General features: G+C 49.7%; 1 protein-coding gene and 1 long non-coding RNA gene across 3 annotated transcripts in view; one reads left to right on the forward strand and one right to left on the reverse strand.

The window, feature by feature from the left end:
* Window positions 1–489: 489 nt before the first annotated feature.
* Window positions 490–27,317, reverse strand: COPG1 (COPI coat complex subunit gamma 1). The gene is made up of 24 exons (XM_001488529.7): window positions 26,562–27,317; window positions 25,561–25,613; window positions 25,027–25,107; window positions 24,692–24,763; window positions 24,171–24,250; window positions 22,928–23,003; window positions 22,585–22,677; window positions 22,084–22,170; window positions 20,579–20,736; window positions 20,348–20,481; window positions 18,310–18,377; window positions 17,864–18,052; window positions 14,942–15,037; window positions 12,677–12,920; window positions 11,807–11,882; window positions 10,227–10,330; window positions 9,627–9,752; window positions 9,244–9,312; window positions 6,344–6,486; window positions 5,849–6,020; window positions 5,062–5,159; window positions 3,361–3,499; window positions 3,052–3,150; window positions 490–960 (listed from the first exon to the last, which is right to left on the reverse strand). Exons 1-24 carry the CDS (start codon window positions 26,743–26,745, stop codon window positions 830–832), a joined length of 2,772 nt encoding a protein of 923 aa, XP_001488579.2. The 5' UTR covers window positions 26,746–27,317; the 3' UTR covers window positions 490–829.
* Window positions 26,874–27,509, forward strand: part of LOC106781778 (uncharacterized) — a 42,430-nt gene continuing 41,794 nt past the window's right edge. Inside the window, exon 1 of one of the 2 annotated variants that reach the window (XR_011426764.1) lies at window positions 26,874–26,986. This is a non-coding gene — a long non-coding RNA (uncharacterized lncRNA). Of the gene's footprint in view, window positions 26,987–27,242; window positions 27,504–27,509 lie in introns of those variants that run through there. The other variant, XR_011426765.1, reaches the window with a different exon arrangement.

Consider the following 27,509-nt stretch of genomic DNA (forward strand, 5'->3'; position numbering starts at 1 on the left):
ATTTCAGCCACAAAGTCGGCTCGAGTTTAAAAGAGCAGCCGCGTGGCCCGAGGCCGCTTCCCTTCTGCATCTGCAGCCAACGGAGTGCTCTCGAAGGGCTGTTCTGCCCCTCCCTGCGGTCGCCGAACTGCACTGAACCGGGAGCGGGCGAACCCCAGGGCACGCGCCAGCTCCGACCTGAGGCTGGGGACACCCAGGGAGCGACCCCACCCCCCGGGCCCGCAGCATCCCCTGGAGGAGGAGGCTGGTGTGAGAGGGCGAGACCCAGCGCGTGAACTCCACGCGGCCGTCATTGCCTCCGCAGACCTGCGCTGCTCCTGTTCCCGGGCCTGGGGCTCCCACGCCCTGAGTGGGAGCGGCTCCTGCCCCCTGCAAAGTACAGCAGCCAAAGGGCTGTGGGTGCAAAGGGACAGAGCAGGTGTTCTCGGTGGGGCGGCCTCGAAGGGGAAGGTGGAGCCCTGAAGCATGAGCCTGCAGAAGTAGCAGTCGTTCAGTAAATACGTGCTGATTTATTTATAGGGACAAGATGGTTTTAGGGGGGATAAATTCGAGAGGAGACGCAAGCATTTTATTCATCTGCAATGTCCCTTCCCTGGCAGCAAGGGCAGCCAGTTCTAGGACAAGCTAAAACCATCCTCTACTTAAAAAAAAAAGTTACCCCTAGTAGTCCCGAGGCAGAGATTAAATTAAAAAGAAAACACCCTCAATGATTCCTAATTATTTCTGAATACACAGGCTTGAGGAGTTTCTACTGGGTTCAGGAGGACGCTGTGACTTCTGCGTAGTGCTGGGGGGAGAAGGGTGGGAGCAGGGCCTATGCAGGCTGGCCTCAGCCAACAGACGCCAAAATGATGTCTACTGGCAGCTCCTCCGAACTTCTGGCTGTCACCTGCATTGTTACTGTATCCAAAAGCAGCAGCCGGGAGCGCACCAGGATGTCATGACCACCCCGGAACACACCTAGAAGGGAAGAGGCAATAATTACAGGAGTGTAAGGCAGAAGGGGCTGCAGAGGCTAGGCTGAGGGTGGCGTTTGCAGCCACTGATCCGGGCAGCTCTCGTGCAGTGAAATGGGAGTGGCCTGGAACCAGGAGAGCTGGGCTGAATCCCTGAGGCTCATGTGCCTTACTCCGCTTCTCTCAGCTGCAGTATCATCTACAAAGTGGAGGAGATAATACTAACCGTATTTCAAGCTTCTGCCAAGCTCAAATACATTAATAGACATACAAGCCTCGTCCCTGATGTCAGAGGCTCTCACACGTTGGCTGGATCTAAGAGCACGATGAAGGGACAGCCCCCACCATGACAAAACTGCAGAGCAGGTGTCTGCAAGACCCAAGGACTGAGGGGCTTCAGTGGGCTTGGGGGCTGTCAGCTGTGAGCAGGGCACCGAAGCAGAGCTCCCTTCCCAACCCTGTTTATAAACACTCAGCAAAAAGCATCTCCCATTTCCTTCTGTTCACTGTTTTACGTGTGATAACTGTATTGCCCCTCCCCTTAAATAAAGAGTCATTATCTCTTAGAGAAACATCTAGAAACAGAAACATTTATATACAAAATGCTTTATCTAGAATTTGCTTTAAAATAATCTAAGGGAGGGGCTGGCCCTGTGGCCGAGTGGTTAAGTTCACCTGCTCCACTTCAGTGGCCTAGGGTTCACCAGTTCGGATCCTGCATGCAGACCTATACACTGCTCAAGCCATGCTGTGGCGGCATCCCACACAGAAGAACTAGAATGACTTACAACTAGGATATACAACTATGTACTGGGGCTTTGGGGAGGGAAAACAAAAAAGAGGAAGATTGGCAACAGATGTTAGCTCAGGGCCAATCTTACTCACCCTCCCCTCCCCCCCAAAAAAATCTAAGGGAGAGAATGGGTGGGGATATAGATGCTATTAGGTGTTTTAGCTGGAAGATGGGCACTCAGAGGTTCATTGTACTATTCAATTTTTGTGTATGTTTGAAAATTTCCAAGATGAATGCTTAAAATTCCATTCCTATTAGAAAAGACCAACAACCCAGTAGAAAATTAGATGAGGGATATGAAAACAATTCATAGAAAAGGAAACACAATGGCACTTAACGTTTGACAAGATGCTTAACTTCATTCAATATACAAGAAATGTAAAATAAATCTACACTAAGACACCATTTTTCACTAAGGCTGATAAAGATCATAAAATCTGATAATACAGTGTGTTGTCCAGAGTGGAGAGGAAAGGCATACAATTCCTATGGAAGGCAAGTGGAAATATTTATCGAAATGAGAAATGCACTTTGACCTGGTAATGCCTTGGGAAACTTATCCTATAGATATTCTCAGTGCACACGTGAAAAATAAAGTATGTGTGTATATATGTATATGTGATGTCTGGGATCATTCACTGTAGCCCTGTCTGTAACAGCAAAAGACTGGAACAGTCTAAGTGTTCCTTGATACGGCCGGTTCTGTAATCTATGGAACATCCACATAGTGGGATACGAGGCAGCTATACACAGGAACGAGGATTCAGTTTGGGATGAGGAAGAAGTTCTGGAGAGGATGGTGGTGACAAGTGCACAACAGCGTGAATGTACTTAATGCCACTGAACTGTACAAATGGTTAAAATGGTAAATTTTATGTTATGTATATTTTACCACAGTCAAAAGAAAGAAAGAATGAGGAAAGTCTATGTACTGATAGGGCAGATCTCCAAGATGCACTGTTGAGTGAAAAGCCAGGTCCAGAGCAATGTACATACCATGTGTACATAAACATTTGAGTTAAAAAAGGGAAATGTGTCTGTATTCACTTTTCTAGCCACAAAATCCCTGGAGGACAGAGCGGCATTGCCTGTAATAGTGACACTGGCCGCCCGTGGAAGGGAACGGATGACTGGCAGCAAGGGTTGGGAGGGGGACATTTCACTGTGGGTCTTTTTGCCCCTGGTGAGCCATCGGCACTGTGAGTTGGGATCCCTGTGTCCCCAGTGGGCGTGCGTTCCCAGGATGCAGTGGCATCTGCACTGCGAGCTGCCTAGGCCCCTCCACTCAGAAATGCCACTTACCAGCCAGGAGCAGCGTGTGGGTGTTCTTGTTATCCGGCACTTTGTCCGACCTCTCACAAGGGTGCATTCCCAGGAATTTCACAATATTGCCCACAGCCTCTGCACGGAGAAATCCCAGTATCATTAACCCACAGATCTTGTCTCCCTTTGTGCCACCACCACTCCCCATCCCCTAACCCTGCTCTGAGGGGCTTTTAATGAAGTGGCATCTGAAGTATGCATTCTAGACATTGGCCCTGGATCCTTGGGGGCAGGGGGCGGGGAGGAGAGAAAGGGGAGAGGCACGCCAACAGTAGCCAAGGATTTTACCTTCAAGTGTCTTGATGGTTGACAAGGTGAATGTTTCCTCCTTCTCAAACTCATCTCCTACCTCATCCCAGGCTGCTTCGAAGTTCAGCTTCATGACCTTCTGGATGTGGTCAGCTACAGCGACTTCCAGGTCTTCCAGCTGGGGAGAGGGAGGGGGCCGTTAGGCACGCACTTCCAGGGGAGAAACTCCCTGCTTGTGCACCTCTGGGCCTCTGCTCTGTACTCGCTGCTCATCCTTTCCTGCAACACATTCAGCAGCTGCTTGCTCGGTGCTGAGCACTGTGCTAGGCTCTGGGGACACACAGCAACTTGACTGGGTCCCTGTCCTCAAGGTGGTCACAGCCAAGTGGCGTCCCTTCAACGGAAAACACCCTGACCCAGTAGCCACCTTAGGGTGTCAGCTGCAAGATCGCACCCCCTCTAGAGCCCCTAGAGTCAGCGCCTCAAGGATCCAGGGCCTGTAGGGAGCACTCACAGAGGTCTGCTTCCTGTGGCTCGGTCACTCCTATGACTCAGCAGGTCCTCCCCCTACCTTAGCTGTGTCCTCTGGGCCTACCTGTCCTGAACGCCCACCTCCATCCTAGCTGTGTCGTCCCTGAACTTGACACATAATTCTTCCCCCTACTTCGGACTGAGTGTACCCAAAGCTTCCCCATCCATTTCCCCAACACATCTTCCCTGAGCCCCTGCTCTTGTGGATGTGCCAGGTGCACATAAGCAGGACGCGGCTCCTACACAGCAGCACTGCCTCAGACCCGCCTCTCCCAAGGAGCTCACCTGGTCCTGGGGCAGTTCCTGCCCTTAGGGTCATTGCTGACTCAGGGAGGCCCCTCCTCAACAGTGGCGCTAGGATGACACAACCGTGCGTGTCAGTTATATTCCACAGTGACTGTCCCTCTAGTCATGAGGAGTTCTAGCAATCTCCAACCCCAGGCCAAGCATAACAGTCTGCACTCAGATGGCACTGAGCCACTGCCCCATCGTCAAACCCCAGAACGATCCTGCACTCGGTTCCATCCAAGCTCAGACAGGTGGAATTTGAAGGGCTATTTCACTGCATCAAAGGACCACCCAGCAGACACAAACTGATCCAATTACTCTAGAAAGCAAGCTGACAAAATGAATCAAAGAGTCTTAAAATCATGCTTATCCTTTGACCCAATTATTCCACTTCCAGGAATCTATCCTAAGGAGATAATCTGAAATGCAAATAAAAATTTGCACCCAAAGGGATGTTTAATGTAGCATTTATAGTGAAAATTTGGAATCCCAAATGCCTAACGTTAAAGGAAGACAGAGTCTAGTGAGTTATGACATATTTATGTAATAGAGGATTTCAAACTCATTAAAAAGTGTGTTTATAAAGTATTTATAATGACACAAGAAAATACTTACACCATGGTACTAAGTGAAAACAGCAAGATGTATAATGTATAGAATGACCTCAGCTATACAACTCCCTCACTCCAAAACCTCCCAAAGACTATGGGGTAATGTCCTCCTGTTTGTTTATGCTTTGTTTTTCTATTTCCCAAGTTTTGTTCTGCACATGAGCATGTATTTTTTAAGTTAAAAAAAAGTTTCAAAGAGAGCTGTAAAGCCCAAAACAGCAAGAAAGCGCTTCACGTCTCGTCAGCTCCTGGAGGGAGTTGCTCTGCAGCCTCAGGCACAGAACTGAGCCTCCTGACACTAGCTTCTTACCACATATTCATCCTCATAGCCATCATCATCGGTCTCCCCAGTGGTGGGGTCGCAGTCCTTGACAGTGAACTTCATCATGCAGCTGAACGTGCAGGCCACTGCAGGGAAGACAGGCTGGGTGGTCAGGATGTCCCCAGCCACTGTGGGGACGAGCTCCTCCTAGGGCAGGTGGCCATAGCCTGCTCTCTGGGTGTCTGCTATGTTATCGGTAGCAGCAACACGCCATCCAACTCCACAAATCTGGACAGGGATGCCACCACGTAGAAGGCAGGAGAGTGAAACCACGGGTATGAGGAGTCTCCTCGTGGGGAAGGAAGAAAGAGGGAAGCAGAGATGCTGTGGGATGGCTATGTCCACATAGTAGTCACAGGCCCACTGTCCAAGGTCTGGGAAAAGCAGCTGGTGGTTTCCTTGGGAGGAGTGGATTTGGGATGGTTCAGTATCGTGCCTTTGTGCTTTCATGGTACAATGAGCACTGGTCTGAGGCCCAGAGAGACCTGGGTTCTGCCTCCTACCAGCCGTGTGAACTTAGACAAGTCATTCCACCTGAGTCTGTTTCCTCATCTGGGAACAGGGACAGCATTACTTATCCCCATAGGCCTTCAGTGAGAATGAAATCAGATAATGCATGAGAAGTACCCAGGACTTAGCCATCATGCTGCTTCTCAGGACTGAAATAAGAGTTGAAGCTCTCATAGGAGACCAACGGCTAGTGCACAAGCTGCCCACCTCATCCTGATCCCGAGGGCTCCCACAAGGCCAGGGTAGTGTCTGGAGAAGGGCTCACCAGCTGTGGGGTCTTCCTTGGGCAGTGCCACCAGTGTGTAGCAGGTCCCAGGCTGGTTGTAGGGAAGGCTCCGGGCAGGCACGTAACAGAGCACCTCGTAGGCCTCAGTGGGCTCCATCTGCACCGTGACATTCTCCAAGGTCTGGTCGTTGAGTGTGTTCGTACAGTCAAACTGGACCATAGCGGAGAGGGGTTGCTTAGACACCACTCTAGGTCCAAGCCCTGCTGCCAGGAGGTCCTACCTCTCACCCTGTGGGCCAAAATGACCCCATCCCAGTCCCCCAGCCCAGGCTCCCTGTCTCCATGCTGACACTCAGGAGCCAGAGAGGTCCTAGGTCAAGGGTGAAAGAGACATACCGGCTGGTGACAGATCCTGTCATCAAATTGGGCTCCCAACCAATTCAGTATGGGGGAACCATGACCCTACAGGACCCATCACCCTGGGACCACTGCCTGGGCCCAAGCCCCAGCAGGGCCTCAGCCCTCCCTGCTCACCTGGAACACCATGTGGTCAGTGAAGGTGTGTTTGGTGCAGCGGACAACGTACTCTGTCTCTGACTCAGTGAGGGCCACAGGCTCAGGCGACGACTTGAAGAGGGGCCCCAGCCCACAGAATTCTGGCACTGCCGCCAACTGCTCTGAAACCCACAGGCCACATGTCCACTCAGCTTTTCAATTCCCAAACCAACTTGTGATGGTTTCTAATAAATGTTCATGCCCAATTCTCAAGGTCTTTCACTCTAGTGAGATGGATGGATGTCTATACGACTGGGTTACTCGCTATTTCCTAAATATATCAGTGCATTTTCTCGTCTCCCTAACTTTAAATTGTACCACCCACCACAAATACTCTTCTCCCCTCCATCCCATGAAAGACCTCAGAAGCAATAAACTGACTGGGAGACCCCACTGTCCTAGGCCTAATCCATTTGGAGACTCCCTCAACTTTAGCTCAGCAAGGATTCTTAAAAGGAGGTAGAAATTAGGAAGGACTAAGACGATGAGATGAATGCTGTCACAGCTAAAGAATCAGGCAAAAGAACAAACTGGTCCTATACATTTGTCAGTTAAGACAAATGCCAATAAGGAAATGTTTCAGAGTGTTGCAGAAAACCCAACTCAGGTGGTCTGTGGGCATCTGGTAAAGCCTATCCCTACACCCTGTAGCCAGGTTCCAGCACTGGGCTGGGCCCTCTGACCCGTCCAGGGGAATGAGGTATCTGGCAGCTGTCTGCACACATGGTGTCTGCCTATGATGGCTAGAGCTGCTGTCCCCTTCCCTGTTCCACGGCAGGGCAAGATTCCTCAAGCTAAAGGCACAGATCACCTGTGTCAGAATTATCTGGGGGTGGGGGCTTGTTAAAAATTCAGATTCCTGGACCCATCCCAAATCTGCTCTCTCAGAATCTCTGGAGTCGGGACGCAGGAATCTGCATTTCTAACAAGTTTCTTTAGATGACTCTTACGTATCCCGATATTTGAAGACCACTATGCTAAGATTTTCAACTTGTTTTCCCAATGAAATTGAACTCTGTAAGGACAGGAATTTTGCCCTGAGGGCAGGGATCTGCTATTCCGCCCTGTACTTAGTAGGTACTCAACTCATGTTTCAGGGATAGAGACAAGGGAGGCATTACTGTTATTATTTTGTTTTCTCCCCCTACAAAATGTCAGCCAATGTGACTGCGTCAGCCATTTGCTGCCTGAAGGACTGTATCTGATGAACATGCCAGCAAAAAGAGCCCAGAAAGAACCAGCTTAGATATCAGGAGGAACCTTTGGGCCTCCATGATCATCGGTCATCAGAGTGCTTTTCTACGGGAATTTATTTCACTGGTCGTCAGGTCTCTAGACCTAACACTTACTACCTGGGGGGTTCTGCTAGTAGCTATCAGCTAATGCCTCTGAGCTTCAGACTCTTCGTCAATAAAACAGATACAATAGTCTTGCTCACAAGGTTGTTCTGAAGATAAATGGGGCAGTAAGTGTCAAGATCTAGCAAAGTTCGTAGCATTTAACATGTGATGATAAATGAGGCTTTAGAAGACAGTTTAAAAATAGAACTGAAACCCTGTACGAGGCTTAGGAGGAGTCTCCCATGGAAAGTGTGGCAGAATGATGGCCCCCAAGATGTCCACGAGCTAAGCTCCAACTCTGTGAATATGTTATGTCACATGGTAAAAGGGACTTTGCAGATATGATTAAGTTGGATCTTGAGATGGGAGATTACCCTGGACTGTTTGGGTGGGCCCAATGTAATCACAAGGGTCCTTATGAGAGGAGGCAGAAGGGTCATGAAGAGGCTACACTGCTTTGAAGATGGAGGAAGGGGTCACTAGGCAAAGAATGCAGGCAGCCTCCGGAAGCTAGAAAAGGCAAGGAAACGATTCTCCCATAAGCCTCCAGAGGGAGCACAGCACTGACAACACAGGGAAACCCACTTTGGACTTAGGACCTCAGAACTGTAAGATAACCAATTTGCGTTGTGTTAAGCCATGAAGTTTGTGGCGATTTGTGATAACAGCAAGAGGGGAACAAATACAGAAGGAAAAGTTTCAAATTAGAGTGATCCAAGTTAGCTCAGGATCCTAGTTTTGCTGAATCTGAAAGATAATACGTTGACAGAAGACAAGATTCTGGAATGGAATGGAAAAGGGGGGATTTACTCCAATTCAACAATAACTGGGAGCCTACTGTGAGGAAGAAAGGCACTGTGCTAGGTGCTGTGAGAGAACAACAAAAGAACATGTGAAGAACCACACAGAACTATTTACAAGAAGATGGAAGAGCTGAGTAGAAGTGATGAGCTTAGGAGATCGGGGTGGGGGGGGGGCGCTTCACGAAGGAAGAGGCTAGTCCTTAAAGGTAGGAAGTCAATGGATAAAATGGTCTGGCAGTGAGATACACAGCCCCTCCCCTTAAAAAACACAAGACCAGAGGAACGGATGAATCCCTAGACAAAACCTTATAAGGCAGCGTGGACTAAACACATCTGGAATCCGAAAAAAAGTACAGTGTCTTTGGACCCAACTGTGCTGAATCAGACATTCTGAACTGGCCTGGGCTCCAGCGACCTGAGCCCTGAAAACCAAGGCCAGGTGGCACTCTGAGCCAGTTTGATCTGGATCTTAATTCCAGACCCTCCACTTTCCTGCTGTGCAACCTTGGGCACGTCACTTTCTCTGAACTTCCAATTCCTCAGACACCAAATGGACCTCATACCTCCACCTGAGGGTCAAATGTGCCATCTAAAAGTCTTCTCAGGGCCCAGCACTCAGCACAGACCCCACAAATGACAGTTCTTACTCTTCCTTCCCCTGAGGAGAGCAGCTACCCCCCAAAGCTGAGGAGCCCAAGTCCAGGTCCTGAGAACCCCACTGCGCACTGCCACTCACCCTGGAAGATCTCCTGCCGGGTGGCTGCCACTTTCTCAGGCTGCTTGGCTGCTGTGATGGGGGTGCTTTCTGCAGGAGCAAATACACATGGTGATCAACAACTCCAGTTACGGGGCAGCATGGTGTTGACCACAGTGCTACTACTTAGGGATTATAATTTCCAACCCTCCTGAGAGTGTGAAGTACAGAATATATGAGAAAGAGAGCAAATCTTTGTGTGTATGTGTCTCAATTTCCTGGAGCCAGAGGCAGAAAGGATTATTCCCTCCTCCCAGCACAACCCCATCCCTCCTGATTGGGTTTAGTGGCTTCGTGGCCAATGCAGACCCCGCAACGGAGGCCTGGACCTGAGGGCCTCTGAAAGGAACACAGGTGTTACTTACCTGTTCTCTGCTCTGCCATAGGAGTGGTGGCCAGGGGCACAGACTTGAGGTCAAAAGGTTTTTCTGACGGTTCTAGAGTGTACTGCTGCAGAGCCCTCTCCAGACCAGGGATGGATACGGTCAGACCTAAAGGCCAGTAGGAGAGAGGTCACTCTGCCTGGCACACATGACAGAACGAGCACCAGGGATCCCCCATGGAAGACTGAGGCATGAGGTCTAGGCTGTATGACCCTGGGAAAACCACCTAACCCTCTGAGCCTCCACTTTCTCATCTACGTCCTCCTTCATAGAACTGGTGTGGGGAGTAAAGTATACACAAGAGTGACTCAAAAAGGGTAAAGTACTATGCAAATACGGCAGAGGTCTTTATGAACGACTAGCATTTCAATTCACTGGGCTGTTCCCACCCACAATGGTGTAAACTGCATGACCCTAGGTCTCCCGAGGTCACAGTGATGCCATGAAATTGCCGTCCAAGTCCAGCCAACAGCATCTTGCCTCAGATTTTCCCTGCCAACAGAGGGTGTGCCTGCTCTGAATTGATGAGAAGAGCCACAGGTCCGATAGGCACCCAGATCAAAGACAGCCAGGGAGACTCACCATTTAGGATATAGCCTGCATTGAGGGCCTTCTGCTTCTGTTCCAGGACATTGAGATAAAAGGTGGCTCGGTCCCTTACTTCATTGTCATCATCCATCACACACCTGCAGCCAGAAGACAAGGTAATCTTGACTGGGGCCCCACAGGGGTGGCAGAAAGGATCCTGCAGGGCTTCATCAGAAGGTGGTGAAAGGAAGCAGGTCTTCTGAAGCCGAGAGTTCAGTCCCTGGATGTGGTATCCGGGCATCAAACACACAGGGGGCCCAGAAGACTCGAAATAATTAACTAGGAGGTAGCCATATTCATATTCCCTGGACTCTTTCCCTAAAGCCTACACAGTGAGGGAGGGAATCTCCTGTATCCAACAGCATACATCAAAAAAAGAATTTAATATGACCCAACAACTCCACTCCGAGATACATCCCCAAGAGAACTGAAAACATGTCACACAAAAACTTGTACATGAATGTTCATAGCAGCATTGTTTGCAAGAGCCAAAAAGTGGACAACAACCTAAATGTCCATCAACTGATGAACGGATACATCAAACATGCAATGAAAGGTTATTTCTCAATAAGAAAGAATGAAGTACTAGTACATGCTGCAACATGGATGAAACTGAAAACACTGTGAAGAAGCCAGACACACAAAAGGCCAGACATCGTATGACTGCAATTATAGGAAACGTCTAGAATGCGCAAATCCATAGAGACACAAAGTAGATGAGCCTAGGCCTGGGGGGAGGAGGTTTGAGGGGAGGGAGAAGTGACTACTAAAGAATGTAGGGTTTCTTTTTGGGGTGATAATGTTTTAAGCTTAGATTGTGGTGATGATTGTACAACTCTATGAATATACTAAAAATCATTGTATTACACATTTTAAATGAGTAAATTAGGGGCCGGCCCCATGGCCGAGTGGTTAAGTTCGCGTGTTCCACTTTGGCAGCCCAGGGTTTCACCAGTTCGGATGCTGGGGTGCGGACATGGCACTGCTCATCAGGCCATGCTGAGGCGGTGTCCCACATGCCACAACTAGAAGGACCCACAACTAAAATATACAACTATGTGCTGGGGGGATTTGGGGAGGAAAAAAAAAAAGACTAGCAATAGTTGTCAGCTCAGGTGCCAATCTTTAAAACTAAATAAATAAATGAGTGAATTATATGGTTTGTGAATAATATCTCAATAAAGCTATTTTTTTTTAAAAAAAATAACCAAATTAATAATGGTCATGCCTGGGTGGAGGGATTTTTGCATGACTTTGTTTTTCATGCTTTTCTATGCTATTTTTATTTTATTTTTTGCTGAGGAAGATTCGCCCTGATCCAACATTGGCTGCCAACCTTCCTCTTTTTGTATGTGAGCTGCTGCTACAGCATGGTCTCTGACAGATGAGTGGTATAGTTCCACGCCCAGGAACCAAACCTGGGCCTCCAAAGTGGAACGCACCAAATTTAACCACTAGGCCACTGGGGCTGGCCCAGTGCTTTCTATTTTTTACTTAAAATTCACAATTGTATAACTTTTCTCCCCCTTTTTAGTTAAAAAGAAACTCACCCGGGCCCTATGGCCCAGACTCACCTCTTCAGCAACACCAAGATACTGGGTAACATCTCTTCATTCTGTGCTCCAAACTTGGCCAGAGCACTCACAGCACCTGTGTTTATGAACCACATATGATTTACCTGATGGATGGGACAGCTCACCGCCTGGCACTTCCAGCGCTTCGAATGGGTCTCCGAGCAGAAGAGCCCCAGAGCCAAGCAGTCCCTAGCCAGGAAGCCTGAGCCCACTGCCAACATGAGCGGCTCTCACATCACCAATGGTGGATCTTGGCACCACCCAGCCTCAACTTCCTCATCTGCTTCATGGAAAAGGCAGTCCCATTCAGGGACTGTTTTCAGCATTAAATATGATGAGGCCACAGAAGCTGGCCACAAGGTCAGGCTTCTCAGCTTCTGTATACAAATGGCCTCAATTCGCAGTTAAGTTTTAGGTTAACACAAATGAGAAAATGAACTAATACTTAATGAATATCAATTACTGAAAGAGGAAAATATATCCAGCGGACAAGAGAAGAACAGTAAATTAAAAGTAAAATTAAGAATATGATCGTTGCACACAGAATTGTACACTCATTTAAAAAAGTGAATTTTATGGTACGTGAATTATATCTCAATAAGGCTATTATTAAAGAGAAAAAGCTAAATAAAAAAAAGCTTAACACCAACATATTTAAAAAAAAAAAATCAACAAATTAGAGAGGCTAAGAACCATTCAACTAGACAACATCTAAGCATTGGAGGTCCTTCCTACAATATTATAAAAAATTAACCCTGTGAGGCAAGAACACCAAGTGCCCTCGTCCCCACTGGAGGCTCCGGCCCCTCTGCTGGGGCAGTCTAATCAAGAATTAGCTAAGAGCCCAAGTTCAGCCCTGCTCAGACCTACCTGCTCGGACCTCTTCGTGCTCCAAGACCACTCGGTTATAGATGAAGCGGATGTACTTGGAGGGGTTGTTGGTCTTGGGCCCCTCCTGGCCCAGGAGATGCAGGATGCGAGTGGCCAGCACAGTGAACTCGCAGTCTTCAATGAATTCGCACAGGTGTGACAGCCCTGTCTCCTTGCTCTCCGAGTTCTCCTCAATGATGCTGATGATGCAGTCCACAATGGCCCGCTTGTACTCAAAGCCGCCCTGCAGCGGGAGGGATCAAGCTGAGCAAGGAGGCTGCTCTTGCCAGAAGTGAGCCATGAGGCCCAGAGCTTAACCAGGACCAGGCACAGTGGTCCAAATACAGAACCTAGAGGCAAGGAACCTAGCTCTCTGGGCCTCAATCTCCTTTTTGTGTAAAACAAAAGCCTTAGACTACACGCTCACTGGACGCTACTCAGACCTCAAGGTCAAGTGGGGCACTTTCAGTAGCTGGTTTGATAGAAAACATTTTGGGTCTTATTTTTCTTCCTAACTTTGAGATAAAAGGCAGAACGGGTGGTGTAGATGCTATGGAAAACAGTATGGTAGCTCCTTAAAAACTTTTAAAAAATAGAATTACTATGTGATTTGGCAATTCTACTTCTGGGTATATACCCCAAAGAATTGAAAGCAGAGTCTCAAATAGATATTTGCACACCCACGTTCATAGCAGCATTATTCACAATAGCCAAAACATGGAAGCAACCCAACTGTCCATTGATGGATTAATTCATAAAGGCAATGTGGTCTATACATACAATGGAATATTATTCAGCATTCAAAAGGAAAGAAATTCTGACTCATGTTACAAGATGGATGAACTTTGAGGGCATTACGCTAAGTGAAATAAGCCAGACATAAAAAGACAAATAGTATATGATTCCACTTATATAAAATATCTAGAGTAGTCAAATTCATAGAGACAGAAGGTAGAATGGAGGCTGCCAGATACTGGGGGTAGAAGGAACTATTTCTGTCCAAGGGACAGGAAGTTTCAGTTTTGCAGGATGAGAAAGTTCCGGAGATCAGCTGCACAACAACATGAATATACTTGTGCTGTGTGTATTTTACCATATGCTGTTTGTACACTGTGTGAATTCCTTGTGTGTGAGTTACATTTCAGTGAGGCTGCTGTGTGAGCAGGTACTCTGAGAACCTTCCAACACTACTCTCACTATCAGTTCTACGGCTAGCAAACCAGCCTGGGGGAGACCAAGAAGTTCAGAGTAACTGCGAGGCTTTGCTGGCAGCTGCTGTGACTAGAGGATGACGCCCCCCTGTGGGAGTGACAAACCTCTTCCAGCAGACAAGGTGCCATGTTCGAGTGCGGCACTCTAAGGAGTCAAAGTCTTTCTTACACTTAAGGAACCATGTGTTGTTCTGGGAGCCAGGGAGGTTGAGAGAAAACCATGGGCTTTGGAGCCAGACAGATCTCGGCTCAGATACTCCAAGATCAGGTCACCTTGGTCAGATGACCACAGGCAGGTCACTTCACCTCTCTGAGTCTCAGATATCTGATTTCTAAAGGGAGAAAATAGTGTCTGATGACAAGGCCAGTCACTAGGATCACACCCTGTACACTGTGAAGTGTCTCCGAAGTGCCAGGCCCATTAGCTGAAGGCTCCCTAGACGTTAGCGCCCTCTTCCCTTCTGACACTCCTGGGAAACCCAAAGACACACAAGGCAACGGTTCCTCTACTGCCTCAGTCCAAGGGCCACTCTGGGGTTGGGGCAAAGGGGTACCAAATATCTGGGGACCAAAGCTAGCCCTTGAGCACTCTGCTTCTGCTCCTCTGAATTAACCGGTTTTGTTGAGACATCTAAGAAAGGTGGCATAAGTGAATCAGGAACAAAAATAGAACCAATGTCACAGTATTAGCACCAGCTTCACAAGAAACCACCCCTAGAGCTCTTGGAATGGCCCAGAATATTTGTATGCTAGACAACACCAGTACAGAGCACGTGTTTTCCCATCTTCCCCACAAACATTGCCTCGGGGCATCTGCTGTGTCTGTAAAGCCAGGGAAGTGAGTCATTATCATAATTACTAGCAATTGCTGCACGTTTTTACTGTTGGTCTGTGAGGAGTTTAAAGGGCTGCTGGCACCACGGAATCCAGCCAGTTAACAGGCTGATTTGGGCACACCCAAGAAGAACAGGCTCTCGGCTCCAAGTTGAGCCAGGAGCCAGGTCACTCCTTGTACCAGGAGACCTGGCATGTCCTGAATGCCCCCTACTCTTACCTCTTCCCGAAGCATAGTGAACAGGAAGTTCATAAGGACGGCGTGTTTGCGAGGATACTTCTGACACAGAGCACTGATGGCCTGGACAACCACCACCTGAGTCAAACAGACATGTGTGAGGAGCAGACCCCTGCCACCAGGATCAAGTCATTTGGTTCACTAAGTGCCAAAGGAGTCCTTTCCAAGGCAAGGCCAGGCCCTGGATGTGACACAAGGGCAAGGAGATGAGAGGAACTCCATCACCACCCTCAGGGAGCACGCAGCCCCAGAGCCATGTGGGGCAGGGTGGCATGGAGAGCAGTCCGAACAGCCCCAGGTCCAGACTCTGAGTCCCCAAAACTCTGCTTTTCTACTCAGACCTCAAGGTAAGTCTGAGAGCCCCACTCCGGATGGGGCTCCTTGTCCTGCTTCTCTCCCCTCCCCCTATTCCCATGCTTCCCACCCACCAGCTTTTCTGACTCTTCTTTCATCACGCCTGCCTCTGGGTATTCTGTCCTTGGCCATCTTCTCTTCTCACACAGTCTCTTTGGCAATCTTATCTCTTCCCATGGTTTTAATCACTTCTTCTATGCCACTGACGCCCAAATCTTTCTTGTCTGAGCTCAAGTGTTTCAAATGTCTACCAGACAGCTCCACCTGCTGCCCACAGGCACCTCAAACTCAACACGTCTGCAATTACCTTCCCTCTTTCCTTATCCAAGACCTGACCCTCTCCCTCCTTCCCAAAACTCATTACCACCATCAACCCAAACTAGAAAACGGCATCATCTCTGACAAAATTCGCTCCCTTGGCCTTCATACACGCCTGCTAGTTGGCTCTGTTCCTTGAAGAGCTCTCAAACCATCCCTCCTTGCCCACTTCTGCAGCCTGCTTTAGGTGCCATCATCTCTTTTCTGAACTCCTGCGATAATGTCTCACCCTAGCTGATCCTCCAAGCTGCTCCAGAAGGATCTTTCGAATATGCAAATCTCACTGTGTCATTTCAGTATACAAAGCATTCTTAAAAACCCATAGGCAGAATTTATTTCTGCCTGCTTTGCATAATCCACACTATAGAACTTACCATACTATATAATTACTCATATTACTGTCTGCCCTGATTAAAACTCTCCAATAACATACTACATAATCCCATTTATGTAACAATTGTGACACAACCTAATTACATAATTGAGAACACAGTAGTGGTTGCCAGGGGTTAGGGATGGGAAGGAGGGAAGAGGTGTGGCTATATAGGATAACAACACAAGAAAGTCTTCTGGCTATGGTACAGCTGAGTATCTTGACTGTGGTAGAAGTTTTGCAAGACTACACAATGTGACAAAATTGCATAGAGCTTCATACACACACAGAGGCACCTGCATAACTGGTGAATAAACTATGGATTGTGCCAATGCTGGCTGACATTATACTGTGGTTGTGTGGGTACTGGAGGAGAGAGTTGGGGAAGGGGGTGCACAAGACTTCTCAGTACATTTCTCTTTTTTTTTTTTTCCCTGCTTTTTCTTCCCAAATCCCCCAAGTATACAGTGTATATTTTAGTTGTGGGTCCCTCCAGTTGTGGCATGTGGGACACCGCCTCAATGTGACCTAATGAGTGGTGCCATGTCCGCTCCCAGGATCCGAACTGGCGAAACCCTGGACCCCCGAAGCGGAGCACGCGAACTTAACCACTCGGCCACGGGGCCGGCCCCAGTACATTTCTTCTCTTTTTCTTTTTCTTTTAAAGATTGGCACCTGAGATAGCATCTGTTGCCAATCTTTTTTTTTCCCCTTTCTTCTCCCCAAAGCCCCCAGTACACAGTTGTGTATTCTAGTGGCAGCTCCTTCTGACTGTGCTATGTGGGATGCCACCTCAGCACGGCCTGACAAGCTGTACCATGTCTGCACCCAGAATCCAAACCAGCAAAACCCTGGGCCACCAAAGCACAGCAAGTGAACTTAACCATTCGGCCACGGGGCCAGCCCCAGTACATTTCTTTGTAACCTCCTGTGAACTATTTCAAAACAAAAGTTAAAAGAGGGCCAGGTCAGGTGGCCTAGTGGTTAAGTTCAGCATGATCCACTTCAGCGGCCCAGGTTCAGCTCCTCGACATGGACCTATACCACTGTGTTATCAGCCATGCTGTGCTGGTGGCCCACATCCTAAAATACAGAGGAAGATTGGCACAGATGTTAGCTCAGGGCGAATCTTCCTCAGCAAAAAAATAAATAAAACAAAACTAAAAAAAATTAAAAACTAAAGATACTTCCGAAAAAACTCTACAATACCTTCCTTAAAATCAAAACTCTCTATCATGACCCACAAAGTCTTACATGACCTAGCGCCTCCCTACTCTCTGGCTTCATCACCTACGACTAGCCCCAAAGCTCCCAACCCCCTCACAGGCTGCCTCTCTCCCTCCTGTCCACAACAACTTGGTGCCTGCCTTTCATCCTGGATCTTCCCCCAGCCAGCCCTCTCACATTCCCAGACCATGCTTCTCCTTGGGAACCTCCACTGCATTTCCACTTCTCTGCTCTGCCAGTGTCTGAAACGATCTCATCGGAGCACTTATTTACTTGTTTACTGTTTACCTCCCCTCATTAGAAAGTAAGCTCCAGGACAGCAGATCCCTGTCTTGCTCACTCCTATGTTCCCCTCTCCAAACACTCTACATAGTATACAACAAGTGCACCAAAACACTTCAGGAATTAATACAGGAATCCAAATGGCCTGGAAGCTACTGGTCTTGCAGTATACAGGAATAATATGGACAAAGGCCTACAGGCAGGACTGTGTGCATCTCCCAAGACCAAACCCTGTGAAGGGCCACATGCCAGCCTTCTCCATGAGTCCTCCGGCATGACCAGCCCCTCAGGTCAATCCGGCACGGAGGGCAGGCACAGAGGCTCTTCCTTACTCCGGGAACTGAGGGTACCTTGAATTCATCCGAGATCTCTGACATAAAGGAGGAGATCTGCTTCATGAGGCGGTCAATGCTGCTCTCGCTGCCCGTCTTGAGGAGGGTGGTGATGGCCAGTGTGGCAATACTGCGATTCGAATCTGTAACCAGGTTCTCCAGGTCCAGATTACAGGCTGTCACTGCTGATGGATGCTTCATGGCAACCTATTTTAGGAAGAAAGAGATAAAGAGAATAGGGATGAGAGATTAAAAAAAGGACTGTCATTCCACTGGATGGGTTTGGCCTAGTCAGAGGTCCTTCAGATGAGCTCATCTCACCATCTGGAAGAAAATAAGTGACCAGGGCTACACCTTTCACAGTCCAGGTCAGGGGCTAGGAAACACCTCTAGCGGGATCAGACCACCTCCCCCAAGCCTCTCCAAAGGCCAGGCCCCCATTCCACCCACCCTTGGACTCTTACCTTATTGAGGGTGCGGACCGCGGCATAGCGGAGAGCAGCCTTGGGTGAGCTGCAGAAGAGCTGAAGCACTGTGGGGAGACAGATGCCACAGGTCAGGCTGTTTCACTGCCTGGCAGGTGGAAAAACCCAGGGAGGCCTCCAGGGAAGGGCAGGAACAGGGCCTCAAGGGCGTACAAGGGCTCTGAGGCTGCTCAGACTCAAACCCTCTGCTCAGCTCATTTCCCTGCTGGCACTCCCACCCCAACCAAGGAAGAGAGCTCTTTTCTCCCTGGTGCCAGGAGCAAAGAGGCCTTAATATGCTCATGAGAACCCAGTGGTTCTCACAACAGCTGCTGTTTGCTGAGCACCTGCTGTGTACCAGGCACTGTGTGGAGGAGCTGCCGTGCCTCGTCTCAATGACCCCTCACAACCCCACGACAGCTACTGTTCTTATCCCTGTTTGACAGACAAAGACTGAAGCACAAAGGGGTAAAGCAACACAAGTGACTCTGGGTTAGCAGCCAGCGAGTGGCAGGAGCAGGACTGAAGTCCAGGACTGCTGGCATCTAAAGCCTGAGTCCTTGACTCCCATGACGTGAAACTCTACTCCTCTCTTCGGGGGCATGTGCAGAAGCCAGAACTTCCTCAGTCCTGCCTTAAACAGGTGCCTCAGTTCCTCTCCTACATCAGCACACGGCAGGCAGCACGTCCCTCCCTGTGCTTTGGTTGTCAGGAAGCTCAGGGCTCCATTCTGCACTCCCTATGTCGTGAACAGGACTGTTGTTCTCTGCAGGATCCATGTTCCTTTCTTCATAACTTGGCTTTTGTTCCCTTAGACTTTTTCAGCACCTATTTGTTTTCCTTAAATAAGATAACCCTTATTTTGAACGCTCTGTCTTACTTATATCTTTTCTTATTCTGGAAACATGGGGACTATAATAAGAACAAATAAACACCCAAACCAGTGAATGGATTCATTTAGCTCTTTTGTGTTTGTCTCTGAAGAGGAAGGGAGACATCTCTCCTCAAACACAAGCCCCATCTCTCTGCCTGACCAGTTTTATAGTATTATTATGGACAATATTTGAAAAGCAGGAGGTCCAATCCTTCCTAAAAATCTGCAACTTGAGCTCTCCTGACATAAAATCTTGGCTTTCAATGGGTTTTCTTCTCTAGAATGCTCTCCCCCTCTCCCACTCTTTGAATCTGGGTTTAGAACCCAGAAGAATCTCCTCTTTTCTAACTTCTCAATGTACCCGCTTTCCAGTCCCAACTCCTTCACACATCCTCACATGCTTGCTATTCTAATACACAGTGAGATCTCAACACCCAGGGCAGGGTCCTGCACAAACCAGGCCCGATTACCCACACACTGGATCCCAACAACTTAACCCTGGTGGATCCTTCTGAATAACCGGAGAGAACACTTATGCTGTGTTCACCACGGTGTGAGGCACCGTTCTCAGCCATTTGTATAGATCACACAAGTTTACTGCCTACCCTGACCCTGCGTAACAGGCACAATTACCATGCACATTCTAGAGAAGAAGGTGGAGCACAGAGAGGGTAGATGACTTGTCCAGGCTCACCCAGCTGGTAAGTGGTAGAGCCGGGACTCCAACCTGGGCTATCGGGCTCCAGCGTGCAGGCTCCAAATGACTCCTATGTATTGCTGTCTCCTTGCCCTGAGATGGCTCAGGCCCTAGAGAGCACGTGCTGGCCATAAATCCTGGGTTCTTCCACCAGGCCCTCTTGCCATAGCTAGCCAGCCTGACAGGCCGCAGAATAGCTTTGAACTTCACCTCTGCCACTCGCCTCAGCCTCATCAGTGGTTAAGATGGAACTAAAAGTACCCTATCCCCCAATACGTAACCCATGGGAGAAGCCCTGGTCCAGTGCTGGGCAGAGAGTAGGGCTTACCAGGTACTGATGTCTTCTCTTACCATGAGACTGTGGCTTATTTGAGGGGATTTTCTTTCTTTCCCTCAACCCCCGGCCCAGGGCCCAGTTCCCAGCAGGCACAAACATGTGAGGCTGGGGTGAAGGAATGTCTGGTAACCTGACACAGCTGGGGCCAGCTCTTTGGCACTGCAGCCTGGCAGATTGACGATGGCCGAGGCGGCTTCATACACCACCATCTCATGCTTGTTGCGCAAGCAGCTCTCGATGAAGTCAAACAGTGGGCTGTCACGGCTACAAAAGAACAAGGGCGGCAAAAAGCAGCTGGGGATGGCCCAGCATGGTAAGCTGAATGAGGCAGCATCCTGCCAGAGGAGACAAAAGCTGTTACCTGCCATCCTCCTCTTCCAGCTGCTTGCTGGCCACCCGGATCATCATGCAATAGGCAAAGGGAGACTTGAGGCCATGCCGGGTGAACTTGCTGATCATCTTATTGACGGCCAGGCGGTCATTCTTACGCACATGGTACAGGAGCCCCAGGGCATGGTACTACAGGACAGGAGACAGCAGCAGAGCACAGGAATGTGAAGCTCAGGTCTTCCAGCTGTATGGCCCTGGGTGGCCACCCCATCTCTCTGGGCTTCAGCCTTCTCATTGCTAAGATGGGCATCGTAGCAGCTACCTAACAGAGTGGCTGTGACAATTCCCCCAGATGCTCTGTATGGAGAGCCCCCAGCACAAAGCTCAACAAACCACATGAGTGTGTCTGCAGTTCTCGTTCTCACCCCTTGATTTCAGCAACGGCCTCAACGGGCATCATGAGTACAGATGTGGAGGGGAACAGATGCCACAGAGAGAAACAGTGGGAGGAGACCAAGCGTCTTTTGACAAGAAAGGGAAAGTGTGAGCCAGGCCCCAAGCACGGACATGTGTTGTAAGGTGCTGTGCAGCACACCTCAGACATGAGACCTTACAACGTAGGGTAAGCCTTACGGAGGGCAGACCTTACATAGGGTAAACCCTACAACACCCTGATGGTAGATATTCTTATCCCCACTGACCTGCCCAAGGACTCGCGGCTGGTACTGGCAAAGCTAGGTCTGGAGGGCCTAAAGTCCAGGGACTGCCCTTCTGGAGATGCAAGGTGCGCAGACTTATTTCTTGTCCCCTCTGCTTTTTGGTTTCCTTGCCAGAGTGGCATTCAAAGGCTATGACATGGAAGCTGTGTGGGCCTTCTATGTGGGAAGCTCCTGTTACCCTAGGAAGTGTTCTGAGGGGCCACAGCTGGCCCTAGAGGCAAGAATCAGTACAAAGGCTGAGGAGAGAGGGGGCAGGTAAACACAAAGGAAGCACCTCCAGGGCTGTGGCAGATGAGTCAGATGTTATAGATGCCGCTGCATTTGACCTTCACGGCTTTGTGAGGCAGGGACTTTCACTCACATTTTACAGACAAGGAAATCAAGACTTGGAGAGATCAAAGGAATTCCTGGCCTAGGTCACTAAAGAAGAGTTATGTAGATGAAAGTCCGCCAAGATTATGTCCATGCATCACCAACAAAGCCAGCTTGGCAAAGGCCCTCTGCTTTCCTCAGTGAGGTTTGCTACATGGCATACCCCAAAACAATACTCAGCTGGTTATCAAAATACATGAATATCTTGGCACCAGCTGGTAAGCAGTCTCTAACCCAATCTCTCCCAGCTCCCACCTCCCACCCATCCCAAGTGGTACCCTGAATGCTTTTCTAAAACTCCCAAGTCTCCCCACAATCCAATGACAAAGGATTAAAGCCTGCTTTGGCTAGAGGCACCAGGATCTCAGTGGTGACTGTCCATTCTGGCCAGTGCCATGCTATCTGCCTAAGTATTGTAAATAACACTGCTCCACTCACATCTCACCTGGACCATGATGTTATCACTGGATGCTGCCTCCTGGGCCTCATTCACCCAGCGCTTGACCACGTCAAAGCTGCACTTCAGCAGGTGCTATGGGCAACAGGGCACATTAAGGACCAGGCAGGCAGAAGGCTCTCCCATCACACCTCCTGGGCTCAGCTCTCAGTTCAGCCCAGCTCTGGGTCTTCCCTCTCTATTGGCCTGGTCTTCTGACACAGTGCACAAACTCAGGACGGCTCCCACCCTCACTCTCCCCACCCTGGCAGAAGATTTCCTACCAGGCCCAAACTCCAACAACCTGTCACCCCAAGGGATGGGTCAAGGCCCCTCCTCAACCAACCCAGAGGTCCCCAGGTGCTTGTCACTGACAAGGCGGGTGGGACTCTCAGATGTGGGGATACAAAAACACTTCTCTTTTCTACTGGAAAGCAACTCATATTTTCTTCAGTTTCCCAATCCACCCCCTGCCCCTGGCCCCACAGGGCCCCAGCCACAGCTACACACCAGGGAAGACACCAGGGCGGAGCTGGAGACACTGGGCACCTTGTCCACGATAGCCTGTTTCATGTAGCGCTCAATAGCCTGCAGCATGGTGCTCTGTGGGGACAAGGGGGGGTGGGCAGGAGGAGGCCCAACTGGTCCTCAGCAGCCCTCAGGAGGGCAGGTGATGGGGTGTGGAGGAAGGAAGCAAATGTGTTTTCTGTATTCCTGCACCGCCCCCCACCCCATCTCCTGGCTCAGTGCTTTGCCCAGGAGACGAGACCACCTAAAGCGTGCAAAGGATGAGCCTGAGCCTCGATGAGAAGCGGGGAAAGAGAGGGCTGGCTTGGCGGGGCAGCAGACTCACGTCAGTGATCTGGCAGAGGGCTCGTACGGCCGGGCCCCGGTAGTTGTCTTCTTTCCCGGTCATGTCCTTTGTCAGGCTGCAGGGCAGGGGAGAAAGCCTTGTCCACACACAGTAGCTTGCCCTGCCCTGCCCAAGCCCAAATCCCCACCCAGCCCTCTCCAGCTCCCGTCACCTCATCACCTGCCTGGATCACTACACCATTGTCCTAACAAGCATTTTCTCTGTATTCTTAATCCTTCCAAGCCAAACTCCAGACAGCAGCCAAAGGAATTTTTATAAAACTCAAAACTGACCAGGTCATTCCTCTGCCTTGACTAAAACATCCCTTAGGCTTCTGACTGCCATTTCCCTCAAGTGCAAACTCCTTAACAGAGAAGTCCCCAAACTCTCTCCTCTCCCAGCCTTTGCACATGCTGTTTCCTCAGCCTGGAGCACGCCTCGCCCCTCACCTCCACCTCTGTCCTGCCATTTCTCATTCACCCCTCAGGACACCACTCCAACAGTTCTTGGAGGCCTTTCCTGATCAAATGCAAGCTGGGGGCCTTCTGGTCTGCTCTCACAGCCCATCATACTTCCTGTGATAATCCATATGATACCCGATCTTAAGGGCCGACTGCCTGGTTATTTCTCTGTAAATTTTCGGGCTGCAGAGGCCATGTCTCTCTTGTTTGCTGCTCTGTTCCCAGAAGTACACATAACGACTGGTAGACACTCAATAAATATTTTCTCAATGGACCTACAAACAAATATATAACATCCCCCTGCCCAAAAAAATGTGGCAGGAAGAAATAAGAGAACTGAGTCCCAGTTCTTAAGGGCAGAGACTATACCTCAGTCACCTCTGCACCCTGAGTCACTCAGCCTGATGCAGAAACCAACACTGGGTAAGCAAGCCTATTTGAACACTTCTATATTCTTTATGTCTGCTTTTCTTGTGTTCTCTCCGGGTACCCACTAAAGTCTTCATGAAAGTTCCAGGCTGGCTCAGTTGACTAAGAGGCATCAAGTGAAGGAAGGGTTTGTACCTGAGCAAAGGCCAGAGAATTAAAGGGGAAACAACACACTCTGGAGGCTGTCATGCCATGGGCTGGGCAGCAGTAAGTGAATGATGAGAGAGAGAGAGAGGAAAGGACGCCTGGCAATATGTCAAACAAAGTCTCTCATCGCCAGGTACACATGAGAAAAAATGGCCTCTGTATCAATGGAACCCATCAGAGGAGCCATCCACAGACCCAAGATGCACCTGCTGGTGACGATGATGACATCCTCTGCGATGCAAGACATCTCCTTGATGGTCAAGTAGCACATGCGACGAAGGGTGGGCTGGGAAAGAAATGGGAAAAGCCCTATGACCCCTGGCTCAGCATGAGGGCGAGGGGAAGGAAAAGAAAACTCCACTCTTGGGGCTGGCCCTGTGGCATAGTGGTTAAATCCAGTGTGCTCCACTCTGGCAGCCCAGGTTTGCAAGTTCGGATCTCGGGCACGGACCTACACCACTTGTCAGTCATACTGTGGCAGCAACTCACATACAAAAGAGAGGAAGACCGGCACAGATGTTAGCTCAGTGACAATCTTCCTCAAGCCAAAAAAAAGAGGAAGACTGGCAACATATGTTAGTTCAGAGAATTCTCCTCACTAACAAAAGAAAACTCCAACCTACACAAAGGCAGTCCACACTGATAGGTGAGGTGACTTTCCCTTGGCCCTCCCACCACCCTGTCACAGCTGCCCCCTCTTGAGGAAAGCTAGGGGTGGCACACTTACATCATTGGACTGAAAGAGCTTGGTCATGGCAAAGAAGGCCTCCGTTGCTTCAGTGGTCCCTAGGTGCTCCCCCTATTGTAATCAAGAAAGAAGTCTCAGCCTGGGACAGAGGGGCCAGAAGGCCCTTCCTGCCAGATCAGTCCAGGCCAGATCTTCGGACCCTGCGGAGGGTCCATTAAAGGCAACATATCAGAGTTGGACGCTGAGGAGACCCAGAGGGGAGCCAGTGATTATAACCATACAGTGGCTGTCGAACAGCCTAATGGCTGTTTGACTTATACAACCCCCAACATGCCCCGACACCGTTTTCCCACCCCCAAGCCTCACTCTGTTACCTGGTTGATGAGGTAAAGGATCTTGGTGAGGATGTGGGCACATTTCCGAGGGTTGATGGGAGTTTCGTTAAATACACGGGCCTGAGAAGAAGCAACCAAGAATATTACCCCCCATCCCAGCTTATTTCCCTTCCATTGACTCCCTTCAAGCACACACAAGCTCTGAGAAGACTCAGAATAAATAAAGACACTTGCCTGGACAAGCTTATTGTCATAAGGAAAGAGTTTTGAGTTTTTCTCCTTAATTTATCTATTAACAACTCCTGCAATCTTCCCTAAGCATTACTTAGGAGTGTGCTGACTTATTGACTAACAGATACTAGTAAACACTTGTTAGCTAGAAAGAGAAATGAACAACAACAACAGAAGTGTAAGTACAAGGAACACTCTCCAGGAACAAAGTTTTCCTGTCTTTCTAAAAACAGGCTTCTCCTCTAGTGTTTTTTAAACCAGCACTTTGAATGTATTAGTATTCTGATCACATCAATCATGAATATTTATGATGGAAGATACAGGGGAGCAAATGACACTTGCCTCCTGGAGTACTGCACTCTTCTCAAGGTGCTGGAATGGGTTGGAGCCTCCACCTACAATCAGAGAACAGAAAACATTAAATAGAGGTTGTGACCCTGAGTTTCAGAAAGATGTCCCTATCATCTACCTACTCAAGTTGCAACTCCTCTGGAATGGCAATCAAAGCTTTACAATCTGCCTACAGATACCACTGCTGTCCCACAAGGGAGCTCCACTCTACCCAAAACCACTTATTCAGTCACCCAGGAGCCCTGCTACAGTCCTTCTGTGCCTCTCATAGCATCCTGTCTTGCATTCATTTATGCAACTGGTACTTAACTGAGTCCCTACTATGTGCAGGGACCACCATCTCCCCCACACCTGGGACTCCTTCACAGAACGTGTCACATTTGTAATTAGTTACAGGTGATTATCTGATGGATGTCCGTCTCCTCCATTATGCCTGTTACCATTCTAATATTTCCAGCCCAGGCACTGAGTGTCTCACTTGTTCTACCGCAGTATCAGAACATAGTACAGTTCCTGGCACGCAGTAAGCGATCAATACATGTTTGCTGAGAAAATGAATGAAAGAGTCACGGTTCTCAGCCACAGGACACTGGCTCCGAAAACTGCGCCCCAGTCTGGCCAACACCAACGCAGCCCCGGCGAATCCCAAGAGGTCGGACGGAGAAAGTAAAGGAACATCTGGCTCAGTTCCCTCCCTTGATAGATGGGGAAACTGAGGCCCAAAGAGGCACGTGACCCGCCCAAGGTCACCCAGCGAATCGGGGCCCGAGCTTACGAATGGGGCGTGGGGGGGAGAGCTGGAGAGCACGCTCGGGCTCTCCGAGGTCTGCCACTGACCAGTGGTGGACCTTAGGACAAGCCCCTGTCCCTCACTGGGCCTCGGCCCCGGGTCAGGACAGAAGCCCCAAAGAAGGGCTCCCACGGAGGGTGCCGAGAGCCTGCGCGGGGTTCCGGCCTCCCCCAGGCCAACGTACAGGCCTGGGCACCCTCACCCGATTCCTCGTCCTTCTTGTCGAATTTCTTCAGCATGGTGGTGCCAGCGGGGGCGCAACGCAGTAGCTCTGTACTGGACCGCGACAGCCAGCTACAGCAGTCGAGCGGCGACTCCACACAGCCCACTTCCGGCCGGCCACGTCGCCCTGCGCTTTGCGCAAGCGCACCCCGCGCCCTGCGCATGCGCACATTCCGGCCGCGCAGCCGCGTCCGGCGTTAACCTTGTCCCCGCCGGGCAGGGGCGGGGGAGGCTGGGGGCCGGGGCCGGGGCCGGGGCCGGGGTCTTGGGAGGAAGGGGAGCGCCCAGACTCGGCGCTGATCGGCGCCGCGGCTCCGCGCCTCGCGCTCTCCTTATCGTACAGTGTGAGGAGCAGTCGTCGCTGCCTCGCTGCGTTGTGGCGGGAGTTTAAACCGGCCTTCGGAGGTGAGGCCCGCAGCACACCGGCCTGGAGCAGACGCCCAGTTAGTTCATGTTACCTGTTGTTTGTATTGTCATTACTGTCACCTTCTCACGTGTGAGAAGCTGGCTGCTCCTCACTTTCAGTCCCCTTCCCCTGCCTGGTTTTCTTCCTAGCTCGAATCACCGCCTAACACATTATGTTTTTACTTTATTGCTTTTTACTGTCTTTATTCACTGCGGTGGATAACATTGGCATATAGCAGGTGCTCAGTAAATTCTTGGTATAATTCATATCTGTCTACGCCCTAGCACATCTGCTCCTGGTGCAAATTGTTTTGTATTTTATTAACTTCAGAGCTAACTAGAGTAAAAGATCAGCGTAGAAACTTCAGTGTTGCTGTTTAAGGGCTTTGGGTGTTTATGGAGCGCCGTAGTAGACCCGCCGCCTAGCGCTGGGGAGCGAAGGGACAGGAAGGGGAAAGAGAAACATCACGCGGGGTTTATCTTCCTAGGGACCTACGCGGGACACTTCGAGGCCAAGGTAAGG

The sequence above is a fragment of the Equus caballus genome, chromosome 16 (assembly GCF_041296265.1).
Source record: "Equus caballus isolate H_3958 breed thoroughbred chromosome 16, TB-T2T, whole genome shotgun sequence".
Taxonomy (NCBI): Eukaryota; Metazoa; Chordata; class Mammalia; order Perissodactyla; family Equidae; genus Equus; species Equus caballus.

Excerpts from the sequence above, each read along its gene's own strand:
- COPG1 (XM_001488529.7), bottom strand. The coding sequence starts at position 26,745 with ATGCGCAGGGCGCGGGGTGCGCTTGCGCAAAGCGCAGGGCGACGTGGC. Across the intron at positions 20,482-20,578 it reads CTGGAAGAGGAGGATGGCAG|CCGTGACAGCCCACTGTTTG; the intron begins GTAACAGCTTTT and ends GTTCTTTTGTAG. Across the intron at positions 961-3,051 it reads CCACACGCTGCTCCTGGCTG|GTGTGTTCCGGGGTGGTCAT; the intron begins GTAAGTGGCATT and ends CTTCCCTTCTAG.